Here is an 18887-nt window from a genome sequence, read left to right on the forward strand (position 1 = left end):
AGTGGCACTCACCACCGCCAGAGCAGACTATCTTGGAAAGTGAGCATACGCACCAGCCTGGAGGTGCAGCCTCAGCCCAAAGGACCCCCTGTTCAACTCAGATCGCCAGACTAAGTCAACTGCAACTGTCCCTGTTGCAGGACCTGCTGCTGGTGTCTTGGCTAGCAATCTGGGGGCCCAGATCCACTGATGCTACAAACACTAAGAGCACTGACGCCTACCTCACAAGGCTCCTTAAGGCCCTGACCAAAGTTTGCAAGGTAGAGAGAGAGGAGGCTGGGAAAGGCTGAGAAGAGGCAGCCTGTTCCATCTGGACGCACACTCACACCTTGTGTGTTGCCCACCCATCTTTCCTGGGGTCCCTTCCTAGGACCCAGGACCCATGGCTGAGGAATCAGCCACATGGGAACCGGGAAGTCTGTGTGGCAGCTTCTATCTGCCTGGTGGGCAAAGAGAGAAGAGGAACAGATGGCAAGGAGGCAACAGCTGAGCTAATTACAGCACCACACAGCCCTTTCCAAAACCTCCAAGTCTAACCCAAGTTCTCCTGCTAGTTTCAGCTCCTGAAAGTCCCTGTGTCCATAAGCTCTCCTCTCTCCCTTTGCCACCTCTGTCCTGGATAATCCAGCCCCTTCAAATCCATCCCTTACCAAGTAGCCAGAATTGGTATTTTTTTTGTTTTTCAGAATTGGTATTTCTAACACAACACTGATATCACTTCTAGCTTTAAATCCTTCTGAAACACACACACACCCCTAGGCAGAAGGTAGACCAAAACCTGCTTATCTCAGGACAGTGAGATGATAGGAAATGACATATAATCTAAAAAGAACGTGTACAGTAGCTTCCCAAAGCCTCTAATTTAATCTTGGCACAGAGTTTATGACCCTGCACAACCTGTTCCTGGCTGAGTGTGGTGGCTCACGCCTGTACCAGCACTTTGGGAGGCTGAGGCAGGCAGATCACCTGAGGTCGGGAGTTTGAGAATGGTCTGAACACGGAGAAACCTCATCTCTACTAAAAATACAAAAATAGCTGGGCATGGTGGTGCATGCCTGTAATTCCAGCTACTTGGGAGGCTGAGGCAGGAGAATTGCTTGAACCTGGGAGGTAGAGGCTGCGGTGTGCTGAGATCATGCCATTGCACTCCAGCCTGGGCAATAAGAGCAAAACTCCATCTCAAAGAAAAAAAAGATCAGCCTGGGCAACAGAGTGAGACCCATCTCTACAAAAATAAAAAACAGGCTAAGCATGGTGACTCACACCTGTAATCCGAGCACTTTGGGAGGCTGAGGCGGGCGCATCACCTGAGGTCAGGAGTTTGAGACTAGCCTCGCCAACATGGCGAAACCCCATCTCTACTAACAATGCAGAAATTAGCTGGGCGTGGTGGCAGGCATCTGTAATCCCAGCTCCTTAGGCAGCTAAGGCAGGACTATGGCTTGAACCTGGGAGGTGGAGGTTGCAGTGAGCCAAGATCGTGCTGTTGCACTCCAGAATGCGGGACAAGAACAAGACTTTGTCTCAAAAAAATAAAAATTAAAAATTAAAATTAAATTTAAAAAAAATAACCTGCTCCCAACAACCTTCAAGGACTGTCCTCTGGCACCTCCCAGGGACAACCAGCCAAAAGTACTTTGGAGTTATTGTTCTCAGGTATCAGTGCTTATCTACATTGTCCCTACCTTCTCTACTAAGACTCAGCTGAAATGTCACTTCCTTGAACATTAGCGGTTCTTCCACTCACATTCCAAACATGCTTCCATCAGACTATGTGCTGACAGCAGGGTCATGCCAGTGACCCCCCAACCACCTCAAACAATAAGCATTAAGGAATGGTAGGGGCCTTATCAGATGTGTTGCACACTCAGCAAATGATTGCCTTTATAGGAAATGCAGAGGACAGATGAACAAATTAGATAGGAGGAAAAGGAAACACTCAGAAAAATTCAGAAGATGGGGCAACAGTGAACCCACTCTCTTCAAAAAATTAATGTCATTTAAAAGGAGGGGTCTGAGCAGTGGAATAGTCTAGATTAAAAGTGATTAAACAAATTAAGCATCATGGCTCAAGCCTGTAATCCCAGCACTTTAGGGGACTGAGATGGGAGGACTATTGAGCCCAGGAGTTTAAGACCAGCCTGGGCAACCCAATGAGACCCTGTATCTACAAATCTAAAAAGAAAAAAGAAATAGCTGGGTACGGTGGCCCATGCCTGTAGTCCCAGTCACTCGAGAGGGTGAGGTGGGAGAATCAGCCTGGGAGGTTGAGGCTGTGGTGAGCTGTGTGCACACTCCACCCTGGGCACAAGAGAGTGAGACTCTGTCTCCAAAAAAAAAAAAAAAAAAAAAAAAAAAAAAGTGATTAAAGGGAAAAAAAATGTCTAAATGCAATATGAGAACCCCAACTGCATCTGAGTCTACAAAAAAAGAAAAGTTATAAAAGATAGAGGAAAATTATTGTAGATTTTCCCAGGTATTATAATAATATTGTGATTGTGTTGGAGAATGTCCTTACTCTTAGGAAACACATGCTGAGATGTGTCCGGGAAAAGTGATGTCCAAAACTTACTTTCAAAGGGCTTGTGGGATCTCTATCTATCTATCTGGAGAGAAAACAAATATGGTGAAATACATCCATCAAAACTAGGTAGCAGGGCACGGTGGCTCATGCCTGTAATCCCAGCACTTTGGGAGGTCAAGTTGGGTGGATCACCTGAGATCAGGAGTTCGAGACCAGCCTGACCAACATAGTAAAACCTTGTCTTTACTAAAAATACAAAAATTAGCTGAGGATGGTGGCGGGCACCTGTAATCCCAGCTTCTCAGGAGGCTGAGACAGGAGAATTGCTTGAACTCAGGAGGTGGAGGTTACAGTGAATTGAGATTGTGCCACTGCACTCCAGCCTTGGCCACAGAGCACGACTCCATCTTAAAACAAACACACACACACACACCCCCGCAACAACAACAACAACAAAACAAAACAAAACTAGGTAACCTGCTGGGTGCAGTGGTTCACACCACCTCTAATTCCAGCACTTTAGGAGGCTGAGGCCAGAGGATCACTTGGGCCTAGGAGTTCAAGGCCAGACTGGCAACATAGCAATAAATCCCATCTCTACAAAAATTAAAAAATCAATCAGCCAGGCGCAGCCATGCCTATAGTCTCAGCTACTCCAGAGGTAGAGGCAGGAGGATCACTTGAGCCTAGCAGTTCAAGTCCAGCCTGGGCAACATTGAGTACATCCCATCTCTAAAAACAAAACAAAACAACTAGATAGTGAGAATTTGGGTGAGCACTGACTGCATTATTCTTCCAACTTTTCTATATGTTTGAAATTTGAAAAAACAAATGTTTTAAGAGTTGCTGAAGAGCTAAATGATATCTGAACAACCCTTTCCCCTGCCAGTGCTTTTGTCTTTGTGAGTTCTTTGAGACTATAAAAGCCATGAAATAAATCCCCCTAGAAATTTTCAACTATGCACAAACATAAGGATTTACCAATAACTTTAGGGAGCTGACAGGCATTTTGAGGCCCGTTTATGGGCTCCTGGTCAACAATCCTCACTCTGATCTATCCAACTCCACCCCCTCTCCACTCCATCCCTCAAAAACAATGACGACAACAACAACAACAAAAACACAACTACAAAATGTGGGTTGGGCATGATGGCTCATGTCTGTAATCCTAGCACTTTGGTAGGCTGGGGCGGGAGAATCACTTGAGGCTAGGAGTTCCAGTCCAGCCTGGGCAATATGGCCAGACCCCCATCTCTACGAAAAAAAAGATTTAAAAATTAGCCAGGTGTGGTGGTGCATGCCTGTGGTCTCAGCTAGTTGGGAGGCTGAGGCAGGACTGCTTAAGCTCAGGACTTTAAAGCTGCAGTGAGCTATGACGGTACCACCTGACTCCAGCCAGGGTGTCAGAATGAGACCCTGTCTGTATTAAAACAAAAGCAGGCCAGGCACAGTGGCTCAGGCCTATAATCCCAGCACTTTGGGAGGCCACGGCAGATAGACCGTTTGAGCCTGAGTTCAAGACAAGCCTGGGCAACATGGTGAAACCCCACTTCTACAAAAAAATTAGCCAGGTGTGGTAGTATGCACCTACAGTCGCAGCCAGTTGGGAGGTTGGGGTGAGAGGACTGCTTGATACCAGGAGTGCAAGGTGGCAGTGAGCCGAGATTGTGCCACTGCACTCCAGCCTGGGTGACAGACTATGAAACGGTCTCAAAAATAATTAAACTTTTTTTTAATGTGGCCTATGCTATCTGAGTCTGCAAAAAAAGAAAAGTTGTAAAAGATAGAGGAAAATTATTGTAGATTTTCCCAGGTATTATAATAATATTGTGATTGTGCTGGAGAATATCCTTAAAGTTTTAGTTGATAGCTAAATTTTTTAGCTATCAGCTAAAACTTGATTCTATGAGAGAATGTTCTGTAGTTAACTCCCTTTCAGTAAGAGGTTTTGCCCACCCTTAGGTTAGAGAAAACGAGTAAAAGTGTAGCTCAGAGGTCTCATGGGATAGAGGCCAAAGGAATCAGATGGACATCTGGGACTCCTATGTCCTAGAAACAAGGCTTTTCATGGTATCACTAGAACATCTGACCCTGCTGTTCACACAATGGTGACAGAAAGATGCTGCTCCCTCCTCCCAGCAAATCATGCCTAGAGGTCACATTCCATCTGAATCTCATCTCAATCCTCCTGTAAGATCAGCAGCAGACACTGAGCACCTACCACGGGTCAGGCGCTGTGCTGAGTACCTCGTCATCACTCCATCCTCACAACAACCCTAAGAGGTAGATACTATTATCATCATCGCTTTATAGATGAGGAAATGAGGAAACTGAGGCAAAGAGTTAGGGTATTCACCAAGGTCACAGCACTAATAACTGATGGGAATATGACTGAAGGCCAGGCATTTGGGCTCCAGAGACCATGTTCTTTCCATATTGGATCAATCCATTTCTATTTAAATTTTTTTGTTGCTGTTTAATTTATTTAGAGATGGAGTTTCACTCTTGTTGCCCAAGCTGGAGTGCAATGATGCAATCTCAGCTCACTGCAACCGCTGCCTCCCGGGTTCAAGCGATTCTCCTGCCTCAACCTCCTAAGTAGCCGGGATTATGGTTGCCCACCGCCATGCCTGGCTAATTTTTGTATTCTTAGTAGAGATGGGGTTTCACCAGGTTGGCCAGGCTGGTCTCGAACTCCAGATCTCAGGTGATCCATCTGCCTCGGCCTCCCACGGTGCTGGGTGGCCATCAGCCACCACGCTCGGCTGTTTTATTTTTGAGAAAAGGTCTTGTTCTGTTGCCCAGGCTAGAGTTACAGTGGTACCATAACCATAGTTCACTGTAGTCTCGAACTCCTGGGCCCAGATGATTCTCCTGCCTCAGCCTTCCAAGCAGCTGGAACTACAGGCACATGCCACCATACCCAGCTAATTTTCTGTAGAGATATTGTCTTGCTATGCTGCCCAGGCTGATCGGGAACTTCTAGCCTCAAGCCATCCTTCTGCCTCAGTCTCCCAAAGTGTTGGGATTACAGACATGAGCCATCACGTCCAGACTTTTTTTTTTGAGATGAAGTCTCATTCTGTTGCCCATGCTGGAGTGCAAAGGCACAATCTCAGCTCACTGCAACCTCTGCCTCCTAGGTTCAAGCAATTCTCCTGTCTCAGCCTCCTGGGTAACTGGATTACAGGTGTGTGGCACCATGCCCAGCTAATTTCTGCTACCTTGGCCTCCCAAAGTGCTGGGATTACAGGCATGAGCCACCGTGCCTGGCTAGACTTTTTTATTTTGTAGACATGTGGGGTCTCACTATGTTGCCCAGTCTGGTCTCAAACTCCTGGACTCAAGCAGTAGTCCCACCTCAGCATCCCAAAGCATTTCTATTTCTAAAAAATATGGATCTTACAAACAACTCTGAAAACCAGGCACAGGAAATGAATACCTGGCCACATAGTGACTCAGTAAGCAGCCAGGATATTTATGTTATTATTATTAGCAGCCTGTTAGAAAAATATCTTTAAAAAAGATATTTTTAAAATCCTAACAAAATCCTCTGCGACTGCTGATCATCCTCCACTAAAAAAAGAAAAAAAGACTGAGTGAAGTTCCTGGAGTAAGGGACAGAGACCTTGTCCCAATTTCGCTACGGACTGGGTCTCCGCAGAAAAGGGAACAGCCTAGACAGGAGTATGAAGCTCCCAATGGAGCCTGAGAAGGCAGGCCCAGCAGCAGACCAGGAGAAAGAACCAGAGGCCCTGACAGGACTCCAGGACCTACACAACTAACAGGAGGAAGACCAGAGAATCTCCAAAAACAGTCAGGCTTTGGAGTAGTTGGGGATCCTTTTACGAAAGAATAAGAGAAGACCTGTGGAGAGCTCTCAGTGAGGGTGGGTCCAGGGATCAGAGCGAGCCACTCTGGGGGAAATGAAAAGAAAGGAGTTACTAGATTACAAGTGGAAACAGTACCCCTAAGTTGTTGTGAAATCTGGGCTTTTTATTTTTATTTTTAGAAATGGTCTTGCTCTGGAGGTTGCAGGCTGGAGTACAGTGGTACTATCACAGCTTACAGCTGCCTCAAACTCCAAACAATCCTCAGCCCCTTGTGTAGCTAGGACTACAGGTGTGTGCCACCATGCCCAGCTAATTTTATTTTGTAGAGACAGGGGTCTTGTTATGGTGCCCAGGCTCATCTCGAACTCCTGGCCTTGAGCTATCCTCCCATCTCAGCATCCCAAAGCACTGGGATTACAGGCGTGAGTCACCATGCCCAGCCAAGGCTTGGCTTTTTTTGTGTGTAAAATGGGGTTAATATCACTGCTATGTCCAGCTCAGAGGTGTTGTAAGGATTCAAGCTATTTCCTAAACAGGGAGGGAAGATGCTCAGGTGAAAATAATATTGTTTACAATAGGCCAAGACCTATACTAAGAATTTAGAAGCATTAGAAAGACAAACTTTGCATGTTCTCACTTATTTGTGGGAGCTAACAACCAAAACCATTGAATTCCTGGAGACTGACAGTAGGATGGATACTAGAGGCTGGGAAGGGTATCTAGTGGGGAGTGGGGGGAGCAGAGTGGGAATGGTTAATGAATACAAAAATATAGTTAGATAGAATGAATAAAGTATAGTATTTGAGGCTGGGCATGGTGGCTCACACCTGTAATCCCAGCACTTTAGGAGGCCGAGGGGGATAGATCACTTGAGGTGAGGAGTTTGAGACCACCCTGGCCAACATGGTGAAACCCTGTCTCTACTAAAAACATAAAAATTATCTGGGCATGGTAGCAAGCGCCTATAATCCCAGTTACTTGGGAGGCTGAGGCAGGAGAATCGCTTGAACCCCGGAGCCAGAGCTGATATTGTGCCACTGCACTCCAGCCTCAGTGACAAGAGCAAAACTCTGTCTCCAAAAAAAAAAAAAAAAAAAAGGATCTACTATTTGACAGCACAACCGGATAACTATAGTTAGCAATAATTTACTACATTTAAAAATAAAAGAGTATTTTATTTTTAAATATAATAAAAGATGTCGCTCCCACATCTTTTCTGAATACCCCATTTACCTTGATGTGATTGATTACCATACATGTATTGCCATATCAAAATCTCATGTACCACATAAACATATATCTCATGTACCCTATTAATTTTTGTGGGTACGAGCCAGGCGCAGTGGCTCACGCCTGTAATCTCAGCACTTTGGGTGGCAGGGCAGGCGGATCACAAGGTCAAGAGATAGAGACCATCCTGGTCAACATAGTGAAACCCTGTCTCTACTAAAAATACAAAAATTAGCTGAGCATGGTGGCATGCACTTGTAGTACCAGCTACTCGGGAGGCTGAGGCAGGAGAATTGCTTGAACCCAGAAGGCGGAGGTTGCAGTGAGCCAAGATCATGTCACTGCACTCCAGCCTGGCGCCTGGCAACAGAGCAAGACTCTGTCTGAAAAATAAAATTTTTGTGGGTACATAGTAAGTGTATATATTTATATACCTACTTAAGTCCAGGTGTTCAAGACCAGCCTGGGCAACACAATGAGACCTTATCTCTATAAAAAAACAAACCAAATTAGTCAAGCATGGTGGTGCGTGCCTGTGGTCCCAACTACTTGGGAGGATGAGGTGGGAGAACTACTTGGGAGGATGAGGTGGGAGGACCACTTGGGACCTGGAGGTAGAGGCTGCAGTGAGACAAGACTGTACCACTGTACTCCAGCCTGGGTGTTACAGCAAGACTCCATCTCTAAAAAAAAAATAAAAATAAAAAAGAACTTACAAGCATTAACTTTTGATTCTCAGAAGCTTATGAGGTATATTATTAGCTCCACGTTTCAGGTGAGAAAAGTGAGGATCGGATTAGTTATGCAATCTTTGTGACAGTTAAAGGTCATTCAGCTATTAATGGAATGAGAGGGGACCTAAATCAAGGTCTGATTCCAATAGCTATGCTATTTCCATGATGCTACTCTGCTGTTTTCACTGAGCGACAAACAGCAGACAATTTTGTAGCTAGATGAGATCACTGGAAACATCCATCCTGGTCCTGTGTGATTTTGCAGATTAGAGAAGTGGGAAACCACAGATGAGCAATGATCTAGGACCTCAAGCCGGATGTCCTGACTCCCGACCTAGTATTAATCCCTCTGCGCCATCTTCTCTTGTCCTAGTATCTTCTCAGGATTCTATGTATGCTTTGCTCTTAATTTGATATAACAGCTTGGAATTTCATCATGCTAATTAAAGCAATAAACCAAGAAGAAAAAGCAATAAAAGATATTACATGTGTTAGTTTTACCTTTGTTCACCAATTACATTATGTTTCTTTTTTCTTCACTTCCAGAGTTGACTCAAATGTAGGGCATTCCTTGGGCTACTCTAAGCAACAAACTTTTTTTTTTTTTTTTTTTTTTTTTTTTTGAAACAGAAGCTCTCTCTGACACCCAGGCTGGAGTGGCAAGATCTTGGTTCACCACAGCCTTGACCTCCTGGGCTCAAGCCACAACCTCCACCTCAGCCTCCTGAGTAGCTGGGACTACAGGTGTGCACCACCACACCACGCCTGACTAATTGTTTTTTTTTTTTTGTAGAGACAGGGTCTTGCTTTGTTGCCCAGGTTAGTCTCAAACTCCTGGTCTTGAGTGATCCTCCTGCCTCGGCCTCCCAAAGTGCTGGGATTACAGGCATGAACCAATGTGCCTGACCAGTATTATTAATTAATACAGGATATGTTCAGCTACTAAATTTCAAATGAGACTAATTATATTCAGAGATCCCAGCTACTCAGAGGCTAAGGCACTAATTATATTCTTGGCATATTGCCAAAAGAAACGTTCAGCTCCTTGATCCATGTCAGCCAGCCTGAAAGAAAACTGCCACAGGCCAAGAGTCCTGGGGATAAGAACACACTTTCAGCCGAGTGTGGTGGCTCACGCCTGTAATCCCAGCACTTTGGGAGGCTGAGGCAGGAGAATCACTTGAACTTGGGAGGCAGAGGTTACAGTGAGCTGAGATCTCACCACTGCACTCCAGCCTGGGTGACAGAGCAAGACTCCGTCTCAACAACAACAACAACAACAACAACAACAAAACGGGGCCAGGCATGGTGGCTCACACCTGTAATCCAAGCGCTTTGGAGGCCAAGGCAAGCAGATCACCCGAGGTAGGGAGTTCAAGACCAGCCTGACCAATATGGTGAGACCTCGTCTTAAAAAAAAAAGAACACACCTTCATCCTCCCCTTGTCTAATCCCTACACAATACTAAAGTCCTCACTTTCTATACTAAAGTCATCTTTTCTGAATGGCTGCTTGCCTGTCTGAACAACACAGTGAGGAAGACTCAAGTTACCTCTCCCAGAAGGTCCTAGAACTAGACTAGGTCATTCAACCAACGTTTATTAAGCACTCTCTATATACAAGTATTTTATTACCTCCTAAGTAAAGGAAAGAATCTGGTTTAAACTCTAAGTGAAATGGATATGGGTCTCTGGTATATGAGACTCAAGTCAGAGAAGAATGGACAATCCAGGTCATCTGTGCCAGGGGCTGTTCTGCTGGAAATCAAGTGAACAGATAGGTTCAGGCAGACCAACTGAGTGACTCCAAATCTGTAACAAGAGATAAGACAGGTCACCACCACAGGTAAGGCAATGTCCCATGCCCCTCACTGCTGAGCAGCCAGGGGCCTTTTGGGTCTCTAGTCCTCTTATGTACTTTTTATGTGTGTGTTTGGGTGTGTACATACAAGCGTAAGCTAGTTTTTCAAGAGTCTGCCATCCCATGGAAAATCTGGAAGGAGAAAAAATTCCATAAATTATAAAAACCAGGCTTGTACCTGGATGTGAATAAAATGAACAGTAAACAAAAGGCAACAAGAGTATGCACTGTGGGCCAGGCGTGGTGGCTCACGCCTGTAATCCAGCACTTTTGGAGGCCAAGGCGGGCAGATTACGAGGTAAGGAGATCAAGACCATCCTGACTAACATGGTGAAACTCTGTCTCTACTAAACATACAAAAAATTAGCTGGGTGTGGCGGTGGGCGCCTGTAGTCCCAGCTACTCTGGAGGCTGAGGCAGAATCGCTTGAACCTGGGATGCGGAAATTGCAGTAAGCCGAGATCGTGCCACTGCACTCCAGCCTGACAACAGAGTTTAAAAAAAAAAAAAAAAAAAAGAGCTGGGTGTGGTCATGCACGCCTGTAATCCCAGCTACTCAGAGGCTAAGGCACGAGAATTGCTTGCTTGAACCTAGGAGGCAGAGATTGCAGTGAGCCAAGCTGAGACCGTGCCATTATACCCTACATACCCCAGCCTGGGTGACAGAGCGAGACTCCGTCTCCAAAAAAAAGAAGAAAGAAAAGAAAAAAATAATGTGCACCATTATTTTTGGGTTGGTGGTGCAGGTCAACCCAGTGGTGGACAGCAAGACAGTGTGAATTCAGAGAAGGGTGAAGTTCTTTCTTGTTTCTGACCCAAATACTTGCTGGGCAGCTGAGAGGACCCTAATGAAGTACAGTTCAACCCACGTGCTAAACAGGAGGAAGGGAATTCCAGTAAGGACCTGAGCAAGGGCAGTGACCAGACATGGAAGGAAGAGAGGCTAAAAGTTCTCATAGGAGAGGACTGGAGAGTGAGGTTAGAGAGGCAGGCTGAAGTGAGCTGGGGATAGGCCATGAGCGATGGAAAAGTAGAGATTTAGATATCAACTCAGCCAGAGTGGGAGGAGGGGAGATGAAGAGAAGCCAAGTGACAGGCAGGGTGGCTACCAACCAGATGTACCCTTGCACTTGAGGATGAAGATTACTGTGTAGATTACTAGAAGGTATGTTTCGTGAAGACAGGGTTTTGTTGGGGGTGAGGGTTTGAGACAGGGTCTCACTTTGTTGCCCTGACTAGAGTGCCGTGGTGTGATCTTGGCTCACTGTAACATCTGCCTCCTGGGCTCAAGTGATCCTCCCACCTCAGCCTCCCAAGTAGCTGGGCCTACAAAGCGCACACAACCATGCCCAGATAATTTTTTTACTTTAAAAAAAAAAAAATGCTTATCTCTTTATTTAGAGGCTGGGTTATGAGACTGGCTAATTTTTATATTTTTTTTCTTGTAGAGACATGGTCTTGCTATGTTGCCCAGGCTGATCTCGAACTCCTGGGTTCAAGCAATCCACCCACCTCGGCCTTCCAAAGTGCTGGGATTACAAGTGTGAGCCACCGAGCCCAGCCATTTTTGTGCTTTTAGTAGAGATGGATTTCACCATGTTCGCCAGGCTGGTCTCAAACTCCCGGACTCAAGCGATCTACCTGCCTCAGGCTCCCAAAGTGCTGGGATTACAAGCAAGAACCACTGTTCCCAGCCAAGTCACAGGTTTTTGTCACCACTGTACCCAGGGCTGGCACATGACAGGCGCTCAATAACTATTTGTTCAATGAATGAATCAGGGATGAATGCAACATCTCAGTCCAAGTGAGCTGGACTTTAGCTCAAGTAGAGTTGGTTAAGGGCAAGTGTTTGGGCCAGAAAGGAGAACTTCAAATAGCAATAAACTTGAGGCCAAATCACTCACGGATAAAGAGGACAAGAGTCATCCATCATCAGTTTCCAATGAATCAGCACTCTGGCCTTCAAAGCACAAGTTAAGAAGATGCAGGGGCCGGGCACGGTGGCTCAAGCCTGTAATCCCAGCACTTTGGGAGGCCGAGGCGGGTGGATCACGAGGTCAAGAGATCAAGACCATCCTGGTCAACATGGTGAAACCCCGTCTCTACTAAAAATACAAAAAATTAGCTGGGCATGGTGGTGCGTGCCTGTAATCCCAGCTACTCAGGAGGCTGAGGCAGGAGAATTGCCTGAACCCAGGAGGCGGAGGTTGCGGTGAGCCGAGATCGCGCCATTGCACTCCAGCCTGGGTAACATGAGTGAAACTCCATCTCAAAAAAAAAAAAAAAAAAAAAAAAAAAAAAGATGCAGGACCAGCAGCACTTCCCTACTAAAAAATTATGTGGGTCTGGCCAGGCAAGGTGGCTCACGCCTATAATCCCAGCACTTTGGGAAGCCGAGGCAGGTGAATCACCTGAGATCGGGAGTTTAAGACCAGCCTGATCAACATGGAGAAACTCCATGTCTACTAAAAATACAAAATTAGACAGGCATAGTGGTACATGCCTCTAATCACAGCTACTCGGGAGGCTGAGGCAGGAGAATCGCTTGAACTTGGGAGGCGGAAGTTGTGGTGAGCTGAGATCACGCCATTGCACTCCAGCCTGGGCAACAAATGTGAAACTCTGTCTCAAAAAAAAAAAAAAAAATTACATGGGCCCAATATCCTAACCTCAAGTTTGCCAATGCACTTTGAAACCAGCCTGCTTTTCTGGCTCCTATTTCACATTACGCCATAATGGAAGGCATATCCACTGGGAGTGAAAATCAGTACTAGCCACCATGGAAGATTTGTCAAAAACCCAGCCCTCTCAAACAATGAACCTCTTTACCGGTCTGGAAAACTCCCATTCATCCTTTAAAATCCACTTCTGGCAAGACTTCTGTGATGGCCCCTCCTTAGGCTGGTATTTTTTTTTTTTGAGTCGGAGTCTCCCACAGTCACCCAGGCTGCTGCAACCTCCACCTCCTGGGTTCAAGCAATTCTCCTGCCTCAGCCTCCCAAGTAGCTGGGATTACAGGCGCCCACCACCACCCATGGCTAATTTTTAGTATTTTTTTTTTTTTTTTTTTTTTTGAGACGGAGTTTCGCTCTTGTTACCCAGGCTGGAGTGCAATGGCACGATCTCGGCTCACCGCAACCTCCGCCTCCTGGGTTCAGGCAATTCTCCTGCCTCAGCCTCCTGAGTAGCTGGGATTACAGGCACGCACCACCATGCCCAGCTAATTTTTTGTATTTTTAGTAGAGACGGGGTTTCACCATGTTGACCAGGATGGTCTCAATCTCTTGACCTCGTGATCCACCCGCCTCGGCCTCCCAAAGTGCTGGGATTACAGGCGTGAGCCACCGCGCCCAGCCAATTTTTTGTATTTTTAACAGAGACGGGGTTTCACTATGTTGGCCAGGCTGGTCTCGAACTCCTGACTTCATGATCCACCCACCTTGGCCTCCCCAAGTGCTGGGATTACAGGTGTGAGCCACCACGCCCGGCCACACTGGTATTTCTATGCATTGCAAATACTTCTACTCTTATGTTCATGTCATTACTCTAATTTTTATGAATTCCTTGGGGAAAAAAAAAGGCTGTCTCTTTTTTGCCTGTTTATCAGGGTTCGGCATAGTACTTAGCCAGTTGATGTAAACAGAACCAATGTTCACCCTTTTATCCTAAGTTAAATTCTAACCCTCAGCTCCAATTCACTGGTAGAGGTTCCCACAGCTCAGAGCAAGGATAAAGAAGGACAAGGGTACCAGTGGAGAAGGCAGAGAAGGGCCGCTGAAGTTGGGGAAGGGGGTGCAGGTGGAGAAGAGTCTCCAGGTTGCAGTGGTGTCTACACAGTCTCCTCCAATGTCTAGGAAAGGAATTGCTTCATATCTGATACTACCTCAGGCTAAAGGGCTAATGAGCAACTTCTTTCCTGGAGGCTCAGGTGCTTCCAGGGAAGTCACTGGTCACACAACACCGTTTGGGCTCGGTGTGAGTGATCAGAGCAGCAAAGGCTAAGTTCAAACAAAAATACTTCCTAGGAGTTTCTGGGCCAAGATTTTATCCACTGCATTCCCATATATTTATGGTCACCATCTCTAAATTCCCTCTCAGCTGTCATTCCATCATTTGAGAAACATTTTTCTGACTGCCAACTATGTAGAGAGCCCGCTGTTAGGCTCTGAGGAACACAGAGATGCTTCTCAGGTAACACACAATTGAACAGGGGGGTTAAAACATAGCATACGTTAACTGTCACCAGGGAAAGGATGAAAAGAGTTAAGGAACTGAGAGAAGAGAAAGATTAATCCAGATAGACGGATTAAGAAAGGCTCTGTAGAAAGGAGAGCTTAAGGTGGACCTTGAAATTTGGATGGGAGAGAAGAAAATGAATTCACAGAGATTGAAGAAGGGCACCATGACCAGCCCATAGGGCAAAAATGAGAGGTCTTTTAGGAAGGAGGGATTCCATGACCAAAGGTGCACGGTAAGGGAACAAGAAGTGGCTGTGAACAGAATCTAGGGTACCTCTATCAGATGCACAGGGTAGATCAAGCACACAGTGGGGACTCAAATGCTGAAAGAACTGGGATAAGTCTGGAAGAAAGAACTCTAACGGAAAACTAAAGATACCGGCTTTGTTCTGTAAAACAGAAAACAGGAGTTTTGTTGTGTCTTAAAAAAATTTATCCAATTGTATTTGTATAAAGAGTGGATGAAGCCAGGTGCGGTGGCTCATGCCTGTAAATCCCAGTACTTTGGGAAGCAGATGGATCACTAGGTCAGGGGTTCGAGACCAGCCTCACCAACATGGTGAAACCCCCGTCTCTACTTAAAAATACAGAAATTATCTGGGCGTGGTGGCGCGCACCTGTAATCCCAGCTACTTGGGAAGCTGAGGCAGGAGAATGGCTTGAACCTGGGAGGCAGAGGTTGCAGTAAGCCGAGATCATGCCATTGCACTCCAGCGTGGGCGACAGACCAAGACTCCATCTCAAAAAAAAAAAAAAAAAAGAAAATTTTTTTTAAAAAAGAGCAGATGAAGGAGAGAGCAACGTCTGGATAGCAGTCAACAAAATTCTAGAATTTTGCATCAATTAGCCTCATTTGCTGGGCCCAAGAGGCTAGATGATGGAATCAAACACTGTCTGAACTAAGGCAGTGGTGCAGAGAAAAGGGGAGACAGCTTCTTGGGAAACTACTTCCAAATCCATTTTCTTTTTTTTTCAGCAGAACTGCCAGAAGACCATTTTCCTTTTCCTATTATTTGTTTACCCAAGCATCTCGCTACGTGGTGCGCTATCTAGATTGGGGCTTACTCTGGCATCTGCTGTGCTAAGCCCACAAGGCCCCCCCACCTGCGACTGCCTCCTGGTTGTTCCTTTTCAATTCTGCTCTAGCCCTCAGTGCTACCAATGCAGCGGATGTCTCTGAGGGCACCTGTGCTCAATCACCATACCTGGACCTCTCCACAGAAGTTCCTTGCCTTAGTCAACGCCAAACCTTCCCGTCTGTTCTTCCAACACGGTAAGATTTGTCTGAGCTCTACAACACTGTTTATGCCCTCCAGTCTGTTATGAAAAGCAGTAACTTTCCTAAAAATGTCATGGGATTGTAACGTTTGGTCCAAAAAGACTCCCGCATGGGAGACTATACAGAAACGCAGCAATTGTAAGACGTATCTCTACCGCAGGGGTTGGACATCTCCCTGGGCCACAGGGGCTCACGTCTTAAATACACGCCCTGAGCCATTTCCTAGCGTTTGTCCCAGGCGCGTCGTGGACTTGACAGAGCACCGAGGGCCTGGTGCAGCAGAAGAATCCGCACGGTCAGGGCCGCCCACCGCTCCCGCGCGGGGCGGTGCCAGCATGGAGGAGGGGCGGGGCAGAACTGGGTCCCGGGCATCAGAAGGAGGAAGTGTGGAGCCTCAGTGGGAGCTGTGGATGACTCGGGGCACAAGTCGGGAAACGGGTTCAGGTGAGGATTCAGGTGCTAGCCCCAGGAGATCAGGAGGAGAAAAATGGCCTGCGGGCGCCAGGATGTGGTACAGGCTGAGGAAAACCGGCGGAGGCCACTCCTAGCTTCACCGTACCCTACGACAGGGCCTGAGAAGGTGATGGGCACGCAGAGAGCGTCACGCGCTGGCAGACGACGGAGATACGCGGCGGATGGGGGGCGGGGAGATGGAAGGCAAGCTCACCTTCTTCACAGCTGGCTGGAAGTGGAAGTCACCAGCCTCCTTCAGGTCCAGCCAGATCATGGGCATGCGGGGCACGGCCTCCATGGCGGCTGGCGCCCGCCGGCCACCGAACCACTCCCGTAGCTGCTCCAGCTGCTGGCTCAGCCGCGAGCCCAGCCCCGCCTCTCCGCGCCGGAAATCACTGGTCACGCGAGAGAATGAAAAAAATGCCACCGGCCTGCCGGGAGTTGCAGTTCTCGCCCGTGCAGTCTTTTGCGCAGGCGCAGTCCCTGCTGCGCATGCTCAGTCTTCTTCGCGCGGAGGGAGTAGGGAGGGGAGGAGTTCGCCCGTCGGAGGCGAAAGGGTTTCTGGAATAGTAGTCTTCCTCCATTAAAGTGAGAGGCCGGGCGCTAGTTTATTTCCTACTCCCGGGCCAAGCCCACCTGTCGGCCACGCCCGCCGCACTCCTGCCTCTTAGGAAGAGCATGAGAACTCACCTGTGAAGTTACCATCCCAAGTACTGTCAAGGACCGTGGAGGACTGGTGCTGTGGTAGAGATGACGTGGCGGGCGGGCCGCCGGGAAGAGATGACGCGAAAACGGCCCTAAGAGAGGGTGCGGAGGGCCTGAAGGAGTCAGGGCTGAGAGCAGGGGGTTTCATTCCCAGAGCTGCGAAGGCTTTCAAGCTTTGGAACAGAAGAGTGACGGTCCGGAGACTGGCCCACTCAGCCAGCCTGGGAGGCCGGGCACTGCCCATGGGAGACGGACGATAGGGAGGGAGCGATTGGATAGAGCGTCTCAAGCGGAGCGAGGCGGCCCCGGGCCCTGTAGGGAAGTGGGGTGGGGGAAGTTATCCGGCCAGGTGAGCATCCAGACACGCCCACACTATCTGGAAGGAGACCGCGGAATGAAGAGCACCTGTTACCTCTAGTGAGGGGACCTGTAGAGCAAGAATTGTTAAATCATATGACTGTATCATCTCTTTTAGAAATAAATAATAGGCTACTCGGGAGGCCGAGGCAGGAGGTTCAGTCGCTTGAACCCGGGAGGCAGAGGTTGCAGTGAACATAGATCGCGCCGCTGCTCTCTAGCCTTGGCGACAGAGCGAGACTCCGTCTTAAACAAAATAATAATAACAATAGAAATAGGCCGGGCGCGGTGGCTCAAACCTGTAATCCCAGCACTTTGGGAGGCCGAGGCGGGTGGATCACGAGGTCAAGAGATCGAGACCATCCTGGTCAACACGGTGAAACCCCGTCTCTACTAAAACTACAAAAAATTAGCTGGGCATGGTGGCGCGTGCCTGTAATCCCAGCTACTCAGGAGGCTGAGGCAGGAGAATTGCCTGAACCCAGGAGGCGGAGGTTGCGGTGAGCCGAGATCGCGCCATTGCACTCCAGCCTGGGTAACGAGCGAAACTCCGACTCAAAAAAAAAAAAAAAAAAAAACAATAAAAATAAATAATAGAGAATGGTCTGGAAATAGTGAGTGGGAGTGGGAGCTGGGAGACCAGTGAGCCTTTTGTAGTCTTCCAGGAGACCAGTGATTGTGGCTTGGAGCAGAGGGAAGTAAAAAGTGGTCAAAGAAATATTCTGCCCACTTTGAGAAATATTTTAGGAATATTTTGGAGACAAAAGTATCAGAACTTGGAATGGATGGATATAGAGGACTGAGGACGTCGAAGATGATTTCCAAGCTTCTGGCTTGTCCAGCTGGGTGACTGTGGGGCTGTTTACTGATACGGGAAAACAAGAGAAGAGCAAAGGTTCACATCTGTGTTAAGCTCGAGATCGAGGCCTTTGAGTCGTTCAGGATGAAATGTGGAGGCCACAATGCCAGGCGCAGTGGCTCACGCTTGTAATCCCATCACTTTGGGAGGCCGAGACAGGCTGATCACTGAAGCCCAGGAGTTCAAGCCTGGCCCACATGGCCAAACCCCGTCTCTACAAAAAAATACAGAAATTTAGCAGGACATGGTGGCTCATATACGCCTCCAGCTACTCAGGAGGCTAAGACGGGAAGATCGCTTGAGCCTGGGAGGCAGAGGTTGCAGTGAGCTGTAATTGTGTCAAAAACAAAAAAGAACTGGATACCATGGGATGTGGGATCTGGGATTCTAAGACAGGCTTCACCCACAAGGTAGAGCCCAGGTCCCTTTGCTACGAGACTTCGAACCCTTTCAGGACTTAAGTCAAGGGCCTAGCTTCATTTCAGTTGGGAGTTAGAGCAGAAGAAAACGAAAGTACATGAACGTTCATAGCAGTATCATTTCACAGTAGCCAAAAGGGAGAAGCAACCCATGCATTGATGGATGCATGCATGAATAAAGATGTTGTATGTACATACAATGGAATATTATTCCGGCTTAAAAAAGAATGAAATTCTCCTACATGCTGCAGCATGAATGAACCCTGAAGACATTGTGCTAAGTGAAATAAGCTGGTTGCAAAAGGACAAATACTGTATTCTGCTTATTCGAGATACCTAGTTAGTCAGATCTATGGAGACAAAGTAGAATGGTGTTTGTCATGGGCTGGGGGAGGG

The 18887-nt window shown here is 47.3% G+C and overlaps 1 protein-coding gene across 3 annotated transcripts in view; it reads right to left on the reverse strand.

The window, feature by feature from the left end:
• Nucleotides 1–16583, reverse strand: part of PTPN23 (protein tyrosine phosphatase non-receptor type 23) — a 33461-nt gene extending 16878 nt beyond the window's left edge. The window contains exon 1 of one of the 3 annotated variants that reach the window (XM_032297951.1): nucleotides 16366–16558. In XM_032297951.1, coding sequence (XP_032153842.1) covers nucleotides 16366–16449 — 84 coding nt within the window. In that variant the 5' untranslated portion in view covers nucleotides 16450–16558. Of the gene's footprint in view, nucleotides 1–16365 lie in introns of all 3 variants that reach the window. The other 2 variants (XM_032297952.1, XM_032297954.1) reach the window with 2 other exon arrangements.
• Between the last annotated feature and the right edge of the window lie 2304 nt (nucleotides 16584–18887).

This window comes from Sapajus apella, unplaced genomic scaffold (assembly GCF_009761245.1).
Source record: "Sapajus apella isolate SASKATOON/1434 unplaced genomic scaffold, GSC_monkey_1.0 scaffold38, whole genome shotgun sequence".
NCBI classification, from domain to species: Eukaryota; Metazoa; Chordata; class Mammalia; order Primates; family Cebidae; genus Sapajus; species Sapajus apella.